Source organism: Macaca nemestrina, chromosome 8 (genome assembly GCF_043159975.1).
Source record: "Macaca nemestrina isolate mMacNem1 chromosome 8, mMacNem.hap1, whole genome shotgun sequence".
Classification (NCBI taxonomy): domain Eukaryota; kingdom Metazoa; phylum Chordata; class Mammalia; order Primates; family Cercopithecidae; genus Macaca; species Macaca nemestrina.
In genome coordinates, this window is record NC_092132.1 from 151,074,930 (window position 1) to 151,098,810 (window position 23,881).

General features: G+C 37.6%; 1 protein-coding gene across 2 annotated transcripts in view; it reads left to right on the plus strand.

Annotated features, from left to right (window-relative positions):
• LOC139355625 (CUB and Sushi multiple domains 1) overlaps nt 1–23,881 on the plus strand; it is a 2,038,620-nt gene that overhangs the window by 1,924,421 nt on the left and 90,318 nt on the right. For both annotated transcript variants that reach the window (XM_071067488.1, XM_071067489.1), the window contains exon 50: nt 4,176–4,361. In XM_071067488.1, the coding sequence (XP_070923589.1) occupies nt 4,176–4,361 (186 nt within the window). The remainder of the gene's footprint in view (nt 1–4,175; nt 4,362–23,881) is intronic.

The following is a 23,881-nucleotide window of genomic DNA, read 5'->3' on the forward strand; positions in this document are numbered from 1 at the left end:
ATAAACACAAAAGCAAATGGCAGGCACTGATATTATATAGTAGAACCCATGTAGATAGTAATCTAGAATATTCTTATATTATAATTTTGATTAATTAACATTTATATATATTTATAGTTATATATACATATATAATTTTAATAAAAAAATTCATATATGCTTACTTTGGAAATACTTAAAAATCCTCAGAAATCCTCAGGCTGGCCAGGCACGGTGGCTCATGCCTATAATCCCAGCACTTTGGGAGGCTGAGGCAGGAAGATGGCTTGAGCCCAGGAGTTCAAGACAAGCCTGGGTAACATAGTGAGACTCAGTCTCTCCAAAAAATAGCCAGGCATGGTGGCCTGGGCCTGTAGTCCCCAGCTACTGGGGAGGCTGAGGTAAGGGGATGGGTTGAGCTCAGGAGGTTGAGGCTGCAGTGAACCCGGATTGTGCCACTGCACTCCAGCCTGGGTGACAGCGAGACCTTGTCTCAAAAAGAAAAAAAGAAAAAAACAGAGAAACATTTTAAGCCTGCAGAAAGAAAAATAACCACTGTTTGAAGGATCTTAAATATGCAAAGAATAAATCCCATGTGGGGTTCGTGGTATTAAAGGTTCAGACAACACTGGACACTGAACATCTCTTCTACTTATTTCTTTGAAACCAAACTGTTACACCTCTCATGAGATAGGAAAGTGAGGTAAGCCATCTTACTACCTACCAACTTACTCTTTGCTCTCTTTAATAAATAGATGACAGAGAGTTGATCCTTGCAACTAACATTTTTATTTGCAAATAAGTAAAAATTTTACATGTGTATGTGTAATACAACACATATCCTGCATATAATGTAATAAGTATTCGACTTTCTGCATATGATAATAATTTGTCATGGATTGAATGCCTATGTCGTGTGGACAGAGGGCTCGCGTTTTATAAGGATGATTTCATTGAACCCTCATGATTACTTTTTGACATAGGTCTTGATAACCTGAGCTTAAGAAGACAGCGTTCATTAAGTAATTTGGCTGAAGCCACACTGCTATTGAGAGGCGCAACAAGAACTGACTCAGAAGTCTGAGTTTGAGGCCTGTACTGATAAACAAAAGATAACTTTACAGGATCAATAAATGATTATTTGCCTAAACTTCTGGGACGTATAATAATACCTTAGTACAATTAAAGAAAAAACAACTGGGAAATTTTACTCTCTTTGGATATACCAAATGTAAGGAAATTCTCCAAAGTGTGAAAGTGTCTTACACTGCCAATGCTAATTAGTATTTTTAAAAACAAGTGATCTATGGATGCCTGTCATATAGCAATCATGCAAAACTGGGGGAATAAATGAGAGATGAATGAATACTAGACTTTAGCAGGAAACCGTCTTCATCCCATGAGCCTGATTTTAGTCCATAAGGATTAGGCCGCGTCTTCATTAAATCAGAAGTGTTATAATTCCACTTTTGACCAATTGCCAACCGTTATTTTAAATCTACCAAATAGCCTTTTGTTAAGACACTTAAGGGGCTAAACACTGTGGTTCAAAACCATAAAAAGATTCCTGGCTGTTGATCAGGCAACGTAAAATGGGTTGTCTTGAGACCTGGACAAGCAGGATTCACTTCTCAAAGAAGCGTCCAGATGTAACAAGGGGCTATAAAGATTTTCTGCTTTGGTCTCCTGAGCATGAATCATTTTATGATGGGGCTTCATCTGCGTTTGTAGAATGTCATCTTTCCCATTTAACCTGACAGAAAAATGTCGTTTCATTCCGTGCTCAGCCCGAATGAAAATTTTAGGGAAGCTGAACACTGAGCACATTCCAGCCAGCGAGTGGGAGAGAAATTGAGGCTTGCTATCAGGAACAAATGATTATCGGAGTGAAGTCTGAGAGAAAATGACAAGGAAGCCAGATACTGGAACATCGTGAGATACACACAGAAAAGAAAGGGGTCTATGGCATTTACTGCATGCAGGAAATTAAGATGAACATTTTCCAGATACCAGCAGTCTTCCTATGGATCTGTTGCTTCCACAGAGCCAAAGATGATTACTTATTATTTTAAATGCTTTGCCCCAAATGATGCCTATATGTCTATGGTTTTTCGTTTTCCTTCTACTGCAAATGGATTATTGTAGTATTCCATACACACACATGTACACAGACACGTGTACACACACACACGTACACACACACACATGCATGTACACACACATGTACACACACACACACGCACATGTGTTTTGTTTGTTTTTGAGACAGGGCCTTGCTCTGTCACCCAGTCTGGAGGCACAATTTCAGCTCACTGCAACCTCTGCCTCCTGGGCTTAAGTGATCCATCCCCCTCAGCCTCCCGAGTAGCTGTGACAGCAGGTGTGTGCCACCACATCTGCCTAATTTTTGTATTTTTGGTACGGAGTTTCACCATGTTGCCCAGGCTAGTGTAGAACTCCTAGACTCAAGCAATCCTCCCGCCTCAGCCTCCTAAAGTGCTGGGATTACAGGCGTGAGCCACTGTGCCCGGCCCACATGTATTTTTGATGGTTGCAATACCTGATCATCCATTTAAACAAAAGACATTTTAGACCTTGAAATTTCTAGGAGTTTGGATTTATTGGGGAATATATTTTCTTTTACTTCTCTGGCAATTTCCCATTGTATTTATTTAATATATTGATAAAGAAGAAAGAACCAAAACAGCAAACCAAGGAACTCCAACAATACCAGAGATAACCTGTGCTTTTGCAGAAGAGAAAATAGTCTCGGTTGGGAGTCATAAGATTTACTCTCTGGCCGGAGGTTTTACTAGGCCATTGTGTCACCTTAGGTTAGTCATTTTCTTTATATGTAGAATTAGGTGTTTATATAAATTCCTTCATCCAGCCCTTCCAGTTCTATCCTGTTACACAGATACTCTCATTAGAATCTACATGGGAAAAAGTTTGAACTGTCTAAATTTAAATCCATGGTGTGAACAATATCTTTAATACTGATTGAGTAAAAGAAGGCTCTTTATTTAGTTACCATAGAACTTTTCTTTTACGGGTGCTCCTGAAGTGGGTACATGATCGTTGAAATGTCATCCTCTACCTGCCTGACTGTTGGTTTCATGACTGTCACGTGTAGTCATTTGAGAATTTTTTCCTTGTCTCATAGTAGATACATCTGGATCAGACGTAGTAAATTTAAGAAGAAAGGGTTTACATGGAATTCTCCCCAAATCTTGTTCTTTAAAAAGCCTCTTCTGCACACATGCCTCTTTCTTGCATGGTGTTTCCCGTGAAAGCAGTCTACATCTCCGCTAGACGCTGCCATCTGCCCTGGGAATCTTCCCTGAGTGCCTCCTCTATCCATTCCTTATGTCCTGTTTTCTTGTAACAGAACTTCCTGGGACTTAAAGGAAAATGAGTTGGGGAAGGGGAGAGGAGCAATAAAAGGGGAAGAGTTTTGAGAGCTGCGGCGGCTGATTCTTAGGAATTTCGACACCAAAGAGTCAACACTGCAATAAGCGTTGTGATGATAAAGAGGCTACTTCATCCCTTCCCCTTTCTTTCCAATATGAGATGAAGATGAGTGTGTGATGCCCGTGCTCCCCTGGCCACACCCTCTGATAAAATACGTCCGACTGCGGTTAAGCTGCATGAGAGTGGTCAGCCTTATCTTCCAGAAAATTAATTCTGACCCATTTTCCATTGTTTTCTCATTAACCTTTAACATCCTTCACATTTTGAAAATGTGTATACTTATCCCATGCCCTAGAAATATAATTCACGCCAGGCACTGTGGCTCCTGACTGTAATCCCAGCACTTTGAGAAGCCAAGGCGGGCGGATCACTTGAGTTTGGGAGTTGGCGACCAGCCTGGCCAACATAGTGAAACCTTGTCTCTACTAAAAATACAAAAATAGCCGGCATGGTGGCATGCGCCTGTAATCTCAGCTGCTCGGGATGCTGAGGCAGGAGAATCGCTTGAACCCGAGAGGCGGAGGTTGCAGTGAGCCGAGATTGAGTCATTGCACTCCAGCCTGGGTGACAGAGTGAGACTCCATCTCCCAAAAAAAGAGAGTTATAATTCACAATTTCTATATGTATTTAAAATGAAAACTAGATAAACAGAATTAATCATCATAATAGCAACTAGAAAATAATTTCTGTAAGAATAAGCCTGCATTTGTTTCATTTCTTTTCAGCTGTGTCCTGTGGAATCCCAGAATCCCCAGGAAATGGTTCGTTTACTGGGAACGAGTTCACTTTGGACAGTAAAGTGGTCTATGAATGTCACGAGGGCTTCAAGCTTGAACCCAGCCAGCAAGCAACGGCCGTGTGTCAAGAAGATGGGCTGTGGAGTAACAAGGGGAAGCTGCCCACTTGTAAGCGTAAGTGTTCTGAGGATATCTGCCCATCTGTGTGGTTTAGGTGGGAACTGAATCCTTTGGGGAGAAGTCCAGGTTCCCACATTCAGAGGTCCTCTCCCACACCTTTGAGGATTTGGTCTCTTTCATCATAGTGATATTAAAACCAGTGTATTTCATATAAAATATTTCAGCCATTTAGAATGAGCTATGCACTATTGAAGTTAGGTGAATGCTAAATATAAACAGTGTAGACACGATGCAATTTGCACATCATATCCTATTCTATGCTGCCATTTTCAATTTGGGGGGATGAAATCTGAGGAAATTGAGACATTAAGCCCTGCAATAACACTTTACACAAGATGTTAAAACATAATTTAACACAATCTCTCCTATTTATCTTCCATCTAATTTTAAGTTCTTTGAAGTCAAAAGCAGTGCCTAATTTATTTGTGTATCACCTAATTTATTTGTGTATCATTGTGTATCTACATAACACATTGATGCTCAGTAAATAAAGCATTAATTTAATTTGTGAAGTGGGGTAAGTTTTCCAGAAAGCTATTTACAGTCTATAGTAATAATCTTAAAAGAGTAACAAATTGGGGTACTTTCTGAAACTCTAGTCTTACAGAATAATAGTCTATAATGCAAAGCCCACCAGAAGAAAAATTCCACTCACACACACACTGAATTTCTACAGCAAGATTTTCATTGCAGGGATATTAAAACTAGTCTCAAATTGGAAATAATATAACTTCCCACTTTTTCTAAGTTAAAAACTATATAACATTTCTATATAGACAATGACTTTTTATGGTTCTATAATCTTATTCATTTAATATATCATGTATATCTTTACATGTCAGTACATATAGAATGATCTCTTTTAAAAAAAACTTTATTTTAGGTTCAGGGATACATGTGCAGGTTTGTTATATAGGTGAATTACGTGTCACAGGGGTTTGGTGTGGAGATAATTTCCTCACCCAGGTAATAACCATAGTACCCAATAGATAGTTTTTGAATCCTTACCCTCCTCCCACCCTCCACCCTCCCATAGGCCCCAGTGTCTATTGCTGTCATGTTTATGTCTGTGTGGACTCAATGTTTAGCTCCCACTTACAAGACAGAAGATGTGGTATATGGTTTTCTGTTCCTGCATTCGTTCACTTGGAATAATGACCTCCAGCTCCAACCATGTTGTAAGGGACATGATCTCACTATTTTTATGGCTGCATAGTATTCCATGATGTGTATGCATCACATTTTCTATATCCAGTCTACCACTGATGGGCATTTGGGTTGATTCCATATCTTCGCTATTGTGAACAGTGCTGCAATGAACATACATATGCATGTGTCTTTATAGTAGAACAATTTATATTCCTTTGGGTATATACCCAGGAATGGGATTTCTGGGTTGAATAAGTGTTCCATTTTAAGTTATTTGAGAAATCACCAAACTGCTTTCCACAATGGCTGAACTAATTTACACTGCCACCAGCAGCAGGGAAGTGTTCCCTTTTCTCCACTGCCTCACTAGTATCTGTTATTTGTTGACTTATTTACAAGGATATTTTTGCTCCAGTGATACTAGCAGAAGGATTCACATAGTCTTCAATAATAAAATCAGATCTTTGGCTTCTTTTTGTATACAGTATTTTGGTCATGTTAAAAATGTTAAACTTATATCTATATACTTAGATATAAATAGATAAACAATTATGGAAGGTGGTTGAGTTCTTCCCAACAGCTTTTATTTTTCTTCATTTCATCATTTTTATTGCATTTCCTGAGAGTCAGGCTATATTGAATCAACATTAGTATTTCTTGGTTATTTTCCATTTAATAAGGTACAATTTTATTGCAATTAATTAATAGTAAGGGAAGCTAGGATAGCAAGATACATTGGTAAGTTTTTTGAGTCCAGTCCTAAACAAAATTATTCTCTCAAAACAGGAACTTAACAGATGGCAATATGTATATGTTTGGGGTTGATGTTAATAAGAACGATGTCCCAGACATTTATGGGCAATGTTTCTTTTGCACACAGCCTGGAGGTCATTCATAACGATGCCTCCATTTTTAAAGTTTATATTTCCTGAGAAATATTTCAAATAGCTTATCTACAAATCTCATAAAAACTCTGAAAAACTGGGACACAAATGAGGTGAAAACTACTAATTTGCAGATTCGAAGTTTGAATTCTACTCCCTCTTGTTCTAAATCCTATACCCCTTTCCTAATGCCAGTGATACTGTACTGGGTATGCACTGAAATCATCTAGAGAGATTTAAAGTAAATATTAATGTCCACTTTTGACCCTCAGGGATTCTGAGTTGACTGGTCTTGGGTGGAGACCAATCACCATTTTTTTTTTTTTAAGTTCTCTAGGTGTTCTGCATAAAATGTCAAGTATACGCCATGTTTTAAAGGAAAATCCATTTTAAATTTCTATGCTATCTGAGAAAGACTTGCTAAATGACAAGGTCACTTTATAAAAGGCAATTTTTATTTTCAGAGCTTTCGTTTCTTTGTTTGACAGACGTTGTTCTTGAGAGTAGTTTTTGGTTAACAGCAGAATTGAATGGAAGACACAGAGATTTCCCACATAACACACCACCCCCGACATGTGCACAGCTCCCCCAGCTATCAACACCTCACACCAGAGTGGGGTGCGTGTTACAGCAGATGCACCTACATTGACTTACCGTCATCACCCGGAGCCCAGCATTCACATGAGAGCTCACTTTTGGTGTTGCACAGTCTGTGGGCTTGGACAGATGTGTAATGACAGGGATCCACCATGATAGTATCACACTGAGTAGTTCCCTGCTCTAAAAATCTTCCGTGCTCCACCCATTCATGTCTTCCTGCATCCAACCCCTGACACACATTGATCTTTTGTCTCCGTAGTTTTACCTTTACTAGAATGTCACGCAGTGGGACTCATCTGGCACCTAGCCTTTCAGATTGGCTTCTTTCACTTAGTAATACGCGTTTAAGTTTCCGCCATGATTTTGCATGGCTGTGGTTCTCATTTCTTTTTACTACTGAACAATATTCCATTGTCTGTATGTGCCACAGTTTATTACCCATTTACCTACTGAGGGCATCTGGGTTGCTTCCACGTTTTGCAGTTATGAATAAAGCTGCTATAAACATCTGTGTGCAAGGTTTTTCTACAGACATAAGTTTTTAACACATTTGAGTAAATACCGAAGGTTGAGATTGATAGAGTGAATGGTAAGAGTATTTTTAATTTTGTAAGAAACCAACAGTGTGTCTTCAAAGAAGGCTGCAGCATTTTGCATTCGCACCAGCAATGAGTGAGAGTTCCTGTTGCCCCACATTGTCACCAGCATCTGGTGCTGTCAGTGTCTGGATTTTGGCCATTGTCATAGATGTGCAGTAGTGTCTCATTATTGCTTTAATTTGCAATACTCTGATGAGACATGATGTGGAGTATCTTTTCATATGCTCGGTTGCCATCCGTTTGTCTCTTTTCATGAGGTGTCTGTTCAGTCCTTTTGCCCATTTTTAACCAGGTTGTTAATTTCCATTTTTTTAAAGAGTTCTTTATATAGTGTAGATACCAGTTCTTTATCCCATATGTCTTTTGCAGATTGTTTTTTCCTAGTCTGTGGCTGTTCTTTTCATTTTCTTGATAGTGTCTTTTGCAGAGCTGAGGACTCTAATTTTAATGAAGTTTAACATATCAGTTCTTTTTAAAATGCATCTTGCCTCTGTTTTTGTGTCTAAAGTGTCATCACCAAACCCAAGGGCACCACAATTTTCTCCTGTGTTATCTTCTAGGAGTTTATGTTTTTTCACTTTACATGTGGGTGTATGATACATAAAGGATTAATGTTTCTGAAGGGCATAAGGTCTGTGTCTGGATTATTTTTTAGAATGTAGATACTCAGTTTTTCCAGCACCATTTGTTGAAAAGATTATCTTTACTCTGTTGGGTTGTGTTTGCTCTTCTGCTCAAGATTCGTTGACTATATTTATGTGGGTTTATTTCTGGGCTCTCTATTCTGTTCCATTGACCCATTTGTCTACTTTTTTGCCAATAACATACTGTCTTCTGACATCCATTTTATTTCGCTAAAACAGAATGTGGTGTATTGGACACTTTTTTCCAAATTTATTTAATATATTTTAATAATTTGTAAAATGAATTAAAGTAACATCTCCCAGTTTTCTACAAAATCAGTCTTGTTGATTGTGAATATTTATAGTGACCTATTTGAATTTAGGTCCATGTCCTGACTGACATGGGTACTTTCATTACATTTAAAGCTAAATAAAAATTGTTTGACCTGAAAATAATTCAGCTCTTTGGGTATCACAGATACATCATCTCAGTGGAATTTTATTTTAAGCAATGGTGTGTTACCCTTAGATTTCTTACAGGATTTCTCACATATGTGCCTGTTACTTCACAGGTTGACAAAATGAACAAGAACCTTCCGTCTATCACTGTCAAGTTGAGGTGTTTGTGAATACATCCAGAACAGAATGCCTTCGCGGCATAAACAGAAACTACTTTTTATGTCCACATGAGCCACATTTCTGTGTTAAGGCCACACATAGCTGGGTTCAGGAACTAGACACACTCAAGTGTTTTCCTCTGCATTGCAAGCTGGTCTCTAGAATGTCCATGCAAGTCGTTTCTATCTGCCAGAAAAGGGATTGACATTACATACCCCTGAAATAAAGAGCCGACTATGTGAAAATTATGAGGAAAAGAAACACAATGGAGGTTTTAAGTCCTTGGTTGGGAATAAAGGAAGGGAGAAGCAGAGAGTTTCAAAAAGACGGGAGCCAGCAAAGTGCCCTGGATTCCATTAGGGGAGCATGCGAGATGGTGAGTCCCATGGGCACGGCGAGGCAGACATTGTTGGTACAGGGAGGAACTGTGCACTCGCAACCCCTTGCTGAGTGTCCTGGAGCGTGGACTCTGAATGCGGCATCAGGCTTGTGATCACTGGCGTGAGACTGGGAAGTGATAGCTCCTGCCCTTAGCGCCTGAAAATACGCACAGGACGTGAAACAAAGGGCTGGATGCAAACTGCAGAGGAAAGGAATAACTGATATAGATGAAGGAACACGGGAATTGTCTAGGACCAGTTTCTACAGAAGAGATGGCTGGGACCAGAGCTTGGCCTGGCAAAATAGGAGTAAAATCAGAGCGACTCTTTTTTTTTTTTTTTTTTTTTTTTTGAGACGGAGTCTTACACTGTTGCCCGGGCTGGAGTGCAGTGGTGTGATCTCAATCTCGGCCCACTGCAACATCTGCCTCCTGGGTTCAAGCGACTCTCCTGCCTCAGCCTTCTGACTAGCTGGGATTAGAGACACCTGCCACCACGCCCAGCTAATTTTTGTATTTTTAGAAGAGACGAGGTTTCACCATGTTGGCCAGGCTGGTCTCAAACTCCTGACCTCATGATTCGCCTGCCTTGGCCTCCAAAGTGCTAGGATTACAGGCATCAGCCACTGCGCCCAGCCCAGAGTGGCGCTTTGAAGAGTCACTGTAGACATTTGTCTAAGGTATGTGACTCAATTAGAATAGCAGTCCTAGGAAGAAGATATTATGTTCCTTATCTTACTGGTTTAATACAAAGAAAATAACTGAGATATCAAAGTATTTGCCATATGTGAGCACACAGATGTGGCTGGGCATCACACAAACCTCTAGGGTAGTGTTGGAAGTCTTCAGCTGCTGCGGGGAAGGCTGCCTGGAAGTGATTTGATTAGACACAGGTGCTTTGGGCATCATGAAAATGCAGCAATTGTGTAACGCTGCCAAAGCCTGCCTGGGGGTACACTGTACCGTGGTGGAGGGGGAGTTCAAGGCTCTGTCCAGTCCAGCAGCCTGTACGTAGAGATAGTTCAATATTCACCTGGTTTCATGATCCATGGGGGCGAGGGTCAGGAGACATGATCTGAGGGCCCTGTTAACTCTGAAATGTCCAGGGAGGGGAATGAAAAGAAGCAGAGTTGAAGAAGGTGGTCAGAAGCCTGATTTGGAGCCTTAGGACATTCCCAGCTACACAACGTAGGGTGGAAGGAACCGCAGGAGGCATACAGGTATCTCCTTTAACCCTCAGCTCGTTTCTTGCTCTCACACTCATTCCCTCACCAAGCCCTGCCTCTGAAACACATCCATCCACATGGCTTCACTTCTGTACCACCCAGGTCACCATCTGAGCTCCTGAAACTGCCACTGTCTCACCTCCACTTCCCTCTTGTCTCCAAACAACAGCCAGACTGACCTTGTGAGCATAGCAATCAAAACAGGACACCCCTCTGCAGAAAACCTCCTGAGAGTTCCATGGCGGTTAGAAGAAACTTCATAAACTCTCTCTTTATTTTGAGCTCCCTTCTCCAAAAGTAAAAGAAAAAGTCAGCTATGATGAAAAGGTAGACTTGGAGCCCCAGCCACGTCCTGTGTGAGTCCCTGTGTGCATATGTGAGGCTACACACCATCTTGGTAATTACTAGCTTAAAACTAATCCTGTACCCATTACTGTCTTCCACTCTTGGTTCCAATAGCTTTACACAAGTTAATTTACTTAATTATTGTGAGGTATATAATTTCATTATCACCGTATCTTATAGAGGAGAACCAGAAGAAGGCATGAGTTGGGTAATTTGGTGAAGGTCATAAATACAGTAAGCATCCAAGTCCAGATTTGGGTCCAGAAAATCTGAGAAGAGAACCTTTCTTCCTAATTTCTAGGATGTATTGCTTCTAGGAACATATTAGCTCTCATAATTTTTAAGTCTGATGCATTATAAAACTGAGAACGCAAGCAGGAAACAGGTGCCACTTTAGCGCTGCATGTGGTTTATTCTGACAAGTATTAAGTGGGTGATGGGTCACCGTATTCACTTGAGGATAGGTAATAGACCAGTGGCTTTAAGGACAAAGCCTTTCTCTAAAATCTTCTGGAAAAATCAGGAATGAGGTGTCTCTTGCAGTTCACAGGTAAACGCTGTATCAATTAATAGAGCTGTTTTGTGCCTGTATAAAACATATGACAGGGCTGAAGCTAGCTTCAATTATACCCACATTTTTTTTTTGTTTTAAAATGCATATCTAGATGTACAATTGCTTTAAAGTTATAATGACAAAAATTAACAAAATTACTTCTCATTGTAAAGAAGTCATTGTAGGTTCCATTAAATGGTTGATAAACAGCAAAAAGTCAATTTGCATTGTGAATACTCTTTTGATATCAACTACAATGTGTTCAGTAACATGAGGAAATAAATGTAACATTTATAATAAAGTGGAAAATCCAATTAACATTTTCTAAGCATCATCTGAAACTTTCAAGTAAGCATTTTTCTCCCGTTGTTCATTAAAGTTTATAAAAAAGAGATGTGAATATTTTGTTAAAATGCCTTAGTATCCAAGGGCTGAAAAACCAATTTAATTTTTATTTGGGGAGTGTTTTTCTTCACTTAATTTGAATGGAAGAAATCGGGCAGAGTAAGCATAAAACTTTACCTCTTAGTCAGAAAAATTTGGTTACCATGTCGAAGTATATATTTCCCCAGGCCTCATTCTTTTGTATCCTATGTTGGGGTGAAACAATTTTTAAGTTTCTTTAACAATTGCAATAATATGTACATTAGTGCACTGAATCTCAAGAGATAAATACTTTAACTTTGATAAATAGTAAATGCAAATGGTAAATAAAATTAGTTTGTTTCACCCTCAGGTTTAGTAAGACAAAGGTTATAATAAAGAATTATGTTTCCATTTGCATTCTTCTTGCAATGGTACAAATCTCCAAGGCAGATGTTTGAGTCACCCAACCTTTTTTTTTTTCATTTCAGTTATTTACTGAGACTGGATTTGGATCATTGAAGACATGATTCATGCTAGTGACATGATAAAACAAGTGAGGGCTGTTGGTATTAATGGACTGGGTTTAATAGTTTGACAAAATGATGAATAGATGTGTATCATGTACTATGTATTTAGGAGGAAACAAAGCCATTAAGCTAACCTTCTAATGAAAAACTACGTCGTTTTTCTCTGGTGTAAGTGAGCAAAGTCACTACAGGATTAAAATCTCTTTTCTAGAACAATGTAAAGAACAATGTATATACATCTTAAATTTGGTAGGTCACAAAAGTTAGAATGCAATCATCTTTTGATGCAACAAGAAAATAATATTATAAATAATAAAAATTAATATTTCATAATTATAATAATACAATTAATCCTTTATTATTATTATGTTATAATAATAAAAATTGAATGTTTTAGCCTAACATTTGGCATTGACAAATCAGTAGTGTCAGCTTCACAGATGAAGGACAATACAGTCTGATTATTAAAAAATGCCCAATATGACATAGTATTTGGGCTAAAGATACTTAGAATATTATAAATGTTTCCTTTTCGATTAAAGGAATATAACACAATCACCATCAAGCTGCTATCATAACTCATTTTTAGTTGTGGTACATCAGAGAAATAAACAGCTTTCAATGGAAGAGGATTTTAGTGCTTTTTTTCCCCTAAGGTAGACATTAAGCTGCTGTAGAGTGACATGAAGCTGTTGTAGAGTGCTTGCAGCTCTTTCCAATATGTAGAGACATTTTATTTATGAATATTTATACAAAAAAAGGAATTCTGTCAAGATGATTGGTCTATATCACTTGAGAATGACATTATTTAATTAAAGAACAAATTGCATTTTTTTTGCTAGTGCCTGCCCATACCTATTGTCACTGTTTGCCTTGTAATCTGTTTTTTGAATTCACTTTGGGCTGATGGTTTTGTCCAAGGTGTTGTATGAAGAGCACTGCAAAAGAAACTGGCATGTTGTTTTTAAGTTAATAATATGTTTAATAAATGTGTGATTTTTGCATGAAAAAAAAGAACAACCCTAAGTTGTAATCCCAATATGTGGGTATTGTTTCTTTAGCTAAAACTACTACTAGTCAGTGAAGCAAAGCAGTCATTAACAATTTATTTTTGTGGGCCTACTCTATGCTGGGCACCATGAGGACTTTACATGATTAAATGCAGTCTATATACATTATAAAAAAGGAAAAGCAAACCAGAGCCATACTAGCTTGATACTCATAGATGGTGATAGGTTTATATTGCTAGATACATCTAGTCATATCTAGTATTTATAGGTCATTTAAACCTATCACTATAGTGACCTGTGGTACTATATAATCTATATATATCACTATATATATCACTATATATACTATATATATATCACTATAGTGACCTAGTACTGTAGGTTCATATGTACTATATATACACATATAAATGTACTATATATACATTTATGTATATGTACATTTAAATGTTGCTAGTACAAATACTATATATAGTACATATAGTACATATAAACCTACAGTACTACATGTACTATATGGTTTCCAGCACCTGCTAACTGTGTTCCCAGGCCACCCAGGCAGGAGGGTGATGGGGACAATTCTCCACAGGTCTCTTGTACATCTCGTTAGCTAATGTACCAAACTGACCTTTCGGCCTGAATTATTTCTTCTAAGTATGTAGCAAACAGCCTTGGAAGAGAGAGGTGGATATGTACCTCCTATCTAGCACAGACACTCTTGCATCTCTGTACTATACAGTACATGTAGTACATATAAACCCACAGTACTAAGTCATATCTAGCACTAGGTTATATCTAACACTGGGTTTATATGACCTATAAATAACCCAATGTAGAGAAACTGAGGTTATGTCTATGAGTACTAGGCACTGTTTTAATCATTTCACATCAGTTAAATCTTTGCGCTCTTATAACAAACCTATGAAGTGCTGCTGTCATGCGCAGAGCATAGATGGGAGCTTGAGTACCTTTCCCAAGGTTGCTCGGTTGGTCCGTGATGGAGTCGGCACTGAAGATGGTCCTTTTATGCCCATCCACAAGGTTACCCACGTGGAACTAGCATAAAGTGTCTGTCCTGCTTTCAGCTATGCTTTGACAGGGGATTCCCATAAGCGGGTATACAAAGCCAAAGAGAGGTCCCATCCCCACCTAATCTAAATGCATCATCATTGTGTGCAGATGATAAATACACTTAGAAAATTCCTATTCAGGTGACAAAAGGAAATGTCTCCATGCTAGATAGGAGGTACATATCCGCCTCTCTCTCCCAAGGTTGTTTGCTATATGCTTGGAAGAAAGAGTTCAGGCCGAAAGGTCAGTTTGGTACGTTAGCTAACGAGATGCACAAGAGACTTGTGGAGAATTGTCCCCATCACCCTCCTGCCTGGGTGGCCTGGGAACGGGGTTGGCAGGTGCTGGAAACTATTGCATGATGATGAGGGAGGCTTGGATTCCCAGTGGCATGGGAGTGTGCACAAAGTTGTTAAGGCCTCTGTGCCTTCCAGAGCTGATGTTTCACAGAGATGAAGGGTGGACAATAATCACTAACATATTCTGAAACCAAGAAGTTCGTGATGTCAAAAGACATTTTAGAAATGAACGTAACATTTGCGTGATTGTACTATACTGCTTTAAAGCCCTTTATACCCACAGGCTGTCGGCTAGATGGAGTTTACCACCATTTGATGGCTGCCAGAAGGAGACTGTCACAGGCTGGCAAAAACACTGTGCTATGTTGAACTATCGAGTTTATCGGTTTATAAAATATCAGTAGATTGACATCCTCATCTTTCATATAACAGTTCTAAACATATGCTTGAGTAAAGATGGGAATATTAGTACACATTTCTATCAATATATGAGTTTTTAAAATACCTATCTCTACAGAAAGATATGGTGCTATTTTCTTTGAAATGGCACAAGCATGTAACAACCAAAAATAATATTTCTACATAGCCAACACTTACATTGACATTTCAAAAGAAAAAGAAATAACCTGATGCTGTGTATAATATTATGCCTAGAAAAAATTTAAATGTTGCTAGAAAAAGCTTTTCAAGGTGTGTATATTCATGTTAGCACCTTTTCAAGCATGTTTATGATATTACCTAGGATTCTTTATGTTTGGAATCAGAGAACAAGTAATACATGTAAAATAGAAGCATTTGCTTGTTCTATATTAATATAATGCTGAAAACAAGAAAAATACATTTTAAGGGATATATTTTTGCTCTATAGTACATATATATTTAACTGTTAAAGTAATATTCATTTGAGAATGTTTTAAATTATTTGCTTTAACCCTGTAAAATTTCCTTTTTATTAAGTCCAAAAATGTTGAATGACATCAATTTCATGTAGTTCAAAATTGTCAGGAGCTCTCTAATGCTTTTAAGTTCTGCTCAACCATTTTCATCTTGGTTAAGGAAATTATTATTTATTTCTTGTACAGAAATATTCATAATTTATTTACTGATATGAAGAAAAATGTTTCGCAATTTTAGGCAGAGAAAGGGAAGGAAAAATATGACACTCAAACTTCTGTAGAAACATTCAACACGTTTTAAAATGTTCGTGATGCTGCAAAACATTTCCTTTAAATGTTTTATATGAAAATATTACTCAGAAATATTCTAACCAATTATTTTCCACAAAACATTCAAATCACCTATTAATTTATAATGTTACTATCATTATTATTATTATTATTATTATTATTATTATTATTTTGAGCTGGAGTCTCACTCTGCCACCCACGCTGGAGTGCAGTGGCACAGTCTCAGCTCGCTCTAACCTCTGTCTCCTGGGTTCAAGCAATTCTTTTGCCTCAGCCTCCCGAGTAGCTGGGACTACAGACTCCCGCCACCAAGCCAGGCTAATTTTTGTATTTTTAGTAGAGACGGTGTTTCATCATGTTGGCCAGGCTGGTCTCGAACTCCTGACCTCATGATCCACCCGCCTTGGCCTCCCAAAGTGCTGGGATTACAGGCATGAGCCACCGTGCCCAGCCCAATTTGTAATTATTTTATGTATATATATAATATATAATATATAAATAATATAATAAAATAATATATTATGTATTTACATAATTTATATTTATATAAATAAATATATATTGTATATTTATATAATTTATATTTATATAAATAAATATATATTGTATATTTATATAATTTATATTTATATAAATAAATATATTATATATTTATATAATTTATATTTATATAAATAAATATATATTTATATAATTTATATTTATATAAATAAATATATATTTATATAATTTATATTTATATAAATAAATATATATTTATATAATTTATATTTATATAAATAAATATATATTATATATTTATATAATTATATAATAAAACTATAATTACATATATAATATATATCATATATATATTTCAATGTGTGTATGCTATCTACACCTTGATTTTCCCTTTCACGCAATAAGAGTGAAAATCCATTTGAGAAACTAAAGCTTCTCCAAGCCATATATTAGTTAATAGTAGCCAGGTGAAGTTAATATTTTTGATGGGAGTATTTGGCTGCATTAACATTTTGGTGGAGATATTAGAAATGAGGAAATAAACAGAACATAAAATTTGAATGTTCTGTTCTTATTTCAGTCTTTCTATCTTCCCCAAATTCTAGAGCCTGACTTCTCACTCTGAAATAGGAGGAGAAGTAGAGGTAAGAGAGAGGAGAGCCTTCTGGACCAGTCCATAGGAGACTCCTTTTCACCCCTCAGTGGTCTAAGGACATTTCTGAGGTTGGAGTCACTTTCTGGATTCTCAGTGAAACCTGCTTGGAAACTACCCGTCTTTCAAGAGAATTCCATGCTATGGCTATGTTTATTAAACCCAGATTTATTTTTAGAAGAGGAATACATGTTTGATTTGATATTGTAGACTGCACATCTAATATGAATGCTAATATTTGGCAAAGCATATATCAGTGCTAACCGACCTTAAATTTAAAGGCAATCTCCATAAATGAACTCTAACCTCTGTGTTTTAAGGCCATGCTATAACTCATGTTGCTATAGACAGGAAAATATTTTGAAAGACCTTAGGCATTTGAAATGCCTTTCTGAATCCACATTTCTTAAAGGTTCTAAAATGCACTCTAGGTCATTTAGGGCTTATAATCTCAGGAAATGGAAAATGCCTCCTCAGGTTAGTACAGGTGGTGGAAGTTTGTTGTCATAATGTATGAGGAAGAAAATAAGGAGGAAAAGAAGGAAAAAGGAAAGAAGGAAGGAAGGAACGAAGGAGGGAGGATGGGAAAGAAGAAATGAAAGAAGGAAGGAGGAAAGGAAGGAATGGGAAAGAAGGAGGAAAGGAAGAAAGGGACGGAAGGAAGGGAGGGAAGGAAAGGGAAGGGGGAGGAAGGAAGGAAGGGAAGGGAAAGGGGAGGAAGGAAGGAAGGAAAGGAAGGGAGGGAGGAAGGAAGGGAGGGAGGGAGGGAGGAAGGAAGGGAGGGAGGGAGGGAGGGAAGGAAGGGCCAAGAAATGGCTTCCAGCACCTTATCTATTTTAGTCATTTGTAGAGTAAATCAGATTTTCCTGTATTGTTTCTAGTATTCAGAGAAAGTGACAAGTCAGAAACACAACATGACGTGAGGCCCGTAGATGGAAATTCTGGCTTGGTTGGGGTGAGCTTGGGCTTCGCTGCTCCTCTGTAACTCGCAAATAAATACAAAAACTAGTGACACCCTCCTCTCCTGTCTCAGTGTTGTGAGTGAGGATCCACGTAGAGTAAAATTACTTACAGGATTACATACACAATGTGAAAAGAGCTCTTTAAACAGGTGTGTGTCCGTGGGAGCAGCCGCGCTCTACAGTGTCTGCCTATGGCGGTGGGTGACTGGGGAGTGCTGGCAGGTACAGGGAACAGCCCAGGAGAGATCAAGCTAAGATATTTTTGTTAGGAAGAACGAAGTGTTTTCTTTAAAAAAGTCAGCACAGAGGTACTCAGGCTGTTTCGCGTTGCCTCCTGACTGTAACTCCACTTTGTCTTAAGTCTTAGGGGAGGTGTACGTATTCACTGCAGCCACCTTTCAGTGTTAGGGCCGTCCCCGGGCAGAAATGGGAGCTCGGTGGAAAGCCATTTCCGAGGCCCTCCTTCCCTTTCTCCCCAGTGCCCCTGGCTCACGCTTTGCCTTCTTTCTTCTGTGATGTTCCACTCATATTTTTGCTCCAGTTCTTAACTTCAGCTTCATGTATTCTACCATCCTCCATATGTCTCAGTTTTATCTTATTCCCTTAATCTATAATGTTTAATGTCATGAAATGAGAATTTCCCTATAGACTATATTTTTGCTCGCTTTTCACTTTTTCCTAAGTATGATACTGTGGGAAGAAATAACTAAGAATATAACAGAAGCATCCTAGTTTTCCTAAATAACCCCTTGTTAAACTATTATGCATTGATTTTTATAACCTTTTGCATTTATGTGTGGTATGTATAAAAATTTATATATGCATATAAATTATGTATGTACATATATTTATGTGTTTTTATATATAATGTGTTTGTATACATATATATTTGTACCTCAAGACAGAGGATTTTTTTCATTAGGACTTAGTGTAAGTATTTCCAGTTTTTCTTGTAAACAAATAAAGTCCTCTCAGCTTTTAGTTTTTCAGCCTAACTGTAAAATGATGTCTGTGCTTATCAGGCCACTACTCCTAAGTCCCTTTGATCTCTTGGTTGGCTTTTTCTCTAACCGTTAGTGATATGTAGAAAACCTGGAAACTATGGAAAACAGTTAAAAAAAGGACAAAAAAACCATGGGCAATTTCATCAGCCAGAAACCACATCAAATCTTTTTCTTCATTCCAACTATTTTTCTTCCACCTGTTAAGAGAAAACTTTTGGCCCATGAAATTTAGCAGAGTTTATTTGAGTAAATAGATGTATCAATCAGACAGCCTTCAAATCCAGGAAAGGTCTGGAGAGATCCACTCAGCAATGTGGGCAGCGGCACTGATAGAAAAAGGAAGGGACATGGGGAGGCAGCTGGAGGAGCCACCGCTGGGCACCTGCCCGACTGGGGCATGGTCTGACTAGTCTGGGGCCTGTGATGGGCTGAAGCAAGGCTGCTGTGATTAGCTGAGACTCAGCGACTTGTTACAAGGACATCCTCTTGAGTAGAGTTGCAGTTTGTTATGTACTGAGTGAGGCTGCAGTTCACTGTGTAGGAATTCAAAGTACAAAGGCAACTCTAAGCCAAATGTATTTATTTATTTATTTTTATTTTACTTTAAGTTCTGGGATACATGTGCAGAACGTGCAGGTTGTTACGTAGGTATACATGTGCCATGGTGGTTTGCTGCACCTATCAACCCATCATCTAGGTTTTAAATCCCCGCGTGGATTAAGTATTTGTCCTAATGTTCTCCCTCCCCTTGTCCCCTACCCCCCAACAGGCCCTGTTGTGTGATGTTCCCCTCCCTGTGTCCATGTGTTCTCATTGTTCAACTCCCACTTATAAATGAGAACATGTGGTGTTTGGTTTTCTGTTCCTGTGTTAACCATCCTTCTCAGTGAGCCAAATTTATTTTAATACATGACTTTTCTTGAGGTCTGAAGTCCACAATAGCAATACAATTGATACTAAAGCTTGTCTCTTTCTAACAATCAGTAATGCATGAACAACAAAAATGCCTTATCTATAGCATCAATTGGTATCTTACCAATAAAACATTACTTTTGTGTTGAACATAGATTATCAACAATTTTATCATATTGTTTATTCAATCAATGGTATATTAATAGGAAATTCACAACTAAAAGAGAATGTTTTCACCTGTGAAACCGTGTGGTCACAGGAAATTTAAAAATCAAAGTTTGCTACAGTAAGTGTTATAGATTATTCATAAAGAACTTTCAAAATAAAATATCTTAAGATATGTTTTTTTTGTAGAAATTGTGGCCTAGAAGTAATAGTTGAAAGAGAACAAGGAATAAAATAAATTTGTTGAGTTTCTTTTAAATGAATATTCAGAAGTATCAACTTGCTGTGGTATTACTCTCTTGGACTTGAGTAAAAGTGGTATTTTATTTAAGGGCACTTTTACCTAATTTGCATGTCATATACTGGTAATGCCAGTGACTTAAACTTATGAGGAAAATTTTAGATTTTTAATGAAGGATGTAAGAGATTAATTTTTTTTTAAATATTCTTTTAAGGGTGTGCAAGTGAAATTTTGCACCAAAACTAAGCACTTGACTCTGAAGTAAGGTAGAGGTTGAGGATGCACAGAAGAGGAGAACATGTAGTGAGTTACAGGAGGTTGAGTGTAGACACCTTTGTGGGAGTGTGTGTGACAGGGAGTGCAGGAAGACATGGTGTTCAGGCTTCTGATAATGAGTGACTAGAAACTACTTACAGACATGTGAATCGGTAGACTGGGGTAGGTGTTTAGGGGTTGTAAAATGTTCTGTTTTTATTTGAATTCAGTATCCTCTCACAAGAGTCACAGTTCTGTTATCGGATTTTTGCCACATTATTTTATTGGGCCAAGATAAAGGACATTCTTTGTGATAGCCTTATTGACCACAGCAAATCAGGGCCCACCATTCCGTGGGGGCTGTTGGCACTGTTTTTGTATGAACGCAGGGGTGCATGGAGATGCAACTACAAAGACTGGACCTTTTTTTTTTTTTTACCACTCCTTAGGGAAAATGGTCTCGCATCCTCTTGGTTTATATTATTTGGGATTTCTCCTCTCAAATTGCATCATAGAGTATTCAAACTCAACGTTTTTTGTATATTCTCTACCTCTCATTTTTTAAAAAATATTAAATAAAATGATAATTTGCACAAATTTCTGGAAATCTCCACTCTTCAGCTGTCATCCTTCAGTTAACGAAGGACCAGATGAACTTTAATATTAATGTTTATTTCAGTCCTCACTTTTCTTTTTACTCCTAATTTCCACTCATACATGTTTATCTCCTCTCTTTCTTTTTGTTGTGGCAATATATTTTCTTGGCAGGCTATTTTTCAAAACATACACACATATAATTATAATATATATATATATACACACACACACACACACATACTGTCTAATTTGTCAGACACTATACTAAAAAAAATTCCAAAAAGAGAGTGTTTACAATAAATGAGCCTATAGCATAGCCAAAAAAAAAAAAAAAAAAAAGATGTGAGCAAACAATCAAACTAGCCTAAGATAATTACAAATTGAACCAAATACCATTTTCATGAAGAAAGAGATCATCATGAAGAATTTGGAAATTGCTACTGTAGATGGTGTCAGCTCAAAGAAAATTTCTGATTCCGTTGTGTGAACCAAATTGGAATTTTTGGCTGGGCACAGTGGCTCATACCTGCAATCCAAGAACTTTGGGAGGCTGAGCATGAGGACCACTTGACCCAAGACTTCAGGACCAGCCTGGGCCATATGACAAGACCTTGTCTGTATAAAACAACAATAAGGAAACAAGAAACAAAAAAAGAAAGAATAAAGCTGAGTTATTCTTGGCAGAAATAAAGTTTGTAAAAGATAGTTCAGGTTATTAAAACCAATTCTAGAAGCATGTTTTTTGGTGAAATTAAATGCATTTTATTTAAAATATGCAGTGAGATACAAGTTGAGTTATGAATTTATGAGGCTAAAGCTTTTAAGAACTTTTCAGAAATGATAGTTTTGCCAGAAATTCTAAGAGTATTTAGGCTGGAGAAAAATATTATTTTTATCATTGGGTTAAATATTTGAGTGTTCACATAAATTTAGAATAATTGCTTCAACCTAAAAAATACTTGAGAGAAATAAAGCTAAGGATTACTTTTAAATTAGCAATTTTTCTTCACATTTTAAACTTCATTGTTACTGTTGTGGCAATATCAAAAAACTTGTGTTTTTCAATATATTTTCACATAGCACTTGTAAATCACTGAGAAAAGACTAATAAGATGTTTGTAACATTTTGGTTATGCCTGACTCAATTATAATAAACTTGTATAGAATTTGAATGTAGGTTGGGTGCAGTGGCTCATGCCTGTAATCCCAGCACTTTGAGAGGTCAAGGTGGGAGGATCACTTGAGGTCAGGAGTTCAAGACCAGCCTGGCCCATGTGGTGAAACCCCATTTCTACTAAAAATGCAAAAATTAGCTGGGCATGGTGGCAGGCATCTGTGTCCCCATAGTCCCAGCTACTTGGGAAGCTGAGGCAGGAGAATCTCTTGAACCCAGGAGGTTGAGGTTGCAGTTAGCTGAGATCGTGCCACTGCCCTCCAGCCTGGCAGTCTGGGAGACAGAGCGAGACTTTGTCACAAAAAAAAAAAAAGAAAAAATAGAATTTAAAATATATCACTATGATTCTGATAAAAACTATGGTCTCTCCAGTTAATTCTTCCCAGCTCAATAAATTAATCAATTTGATCAATTTTCTTGGTGATTGATTATAATGAATGATAGTTACCGAAGCTTCATAATTAGAGAAACGGTTCTAGTTTCTAATTTTGTGTAATTTATTTTAAATCATCTTGCACTTTTCAAAGAATATATACCCACATACAATTCAGACTTTGCATATATTTTCAGTATATTTACAAAGTCCTTGAAGTCCACCCTGGTAATAGTATACTACTAGTAGCACTGTTGCTGTCACTATTACAATTACTACTACTCCTTCTTAAGTGACTACTGTATTCTAGGCCCTTTTCTAAGGATATGAATAGGTGGTCTCCTTTAAGACTTGTTAAACTGTTGGTGGGACTGTAAACTAGTTCATCCATTGTGGAAGACAGTGCAGTGATTCCTCAAGGATCTAGAACTAGAAATAGCATTTGACCCAGCCATCCCATTACTGGGCATATACCCAAAGGATTATAAATCATGCTGCTATAAAGACACATGCACACATGTGTTTATTGTGACACTATTCACAATAGCAAAGACTTGGAACCAACCCAAATGTCCATCAATGATAGACTAGATTAAGAAAATGTGACACATATACACCACGGAATTATGCAGCCATAAAAAAGGATGAGTTCATGTCCTTTGTAAGGACACGGATGAAGCTGGAAACTGAGCAAACTATCATTCTAAGCAAACTATCACAAGGACGGAAAACCAAACACCACATGTTCTCACCCATAGGTGGGAATTGAACAATGAGAACACTTGGACACAGCGTGGGGAACATCACACACTGGGGCATGTCGTGGTGTAGGAGGAGAGGGGAGGGATAGCATTAGGAGATATACCTAATGTAAAGGACGAGTTAACGGATGCAGCACACCAACATGGCACATGTATATGTATGTAACAAACTTGCACGCTGTGCACATGTACCCTAGAACTTAAAGTATAATAATAATAAAAAAGACTTGTTAAACGTTTTTCTGAACGTATTAGTGCAGTGTGCCTATGTATTTCTGTGTGTTTCTACATTCAATGATATATAGGTATATTACATATGTGTGTTTCATAGGATTGAAGAAATGAGTGCATCTGATTTTCTGAAAATTAGTGTTCCAACTGGTTTGCAATTACACAATTACTATTCCAAGTTCCTCCCAGGATAGGATATTGAGGGAAATTACATGTAAGATTTTTATTTGCATGTGCTCATTACCCTCGT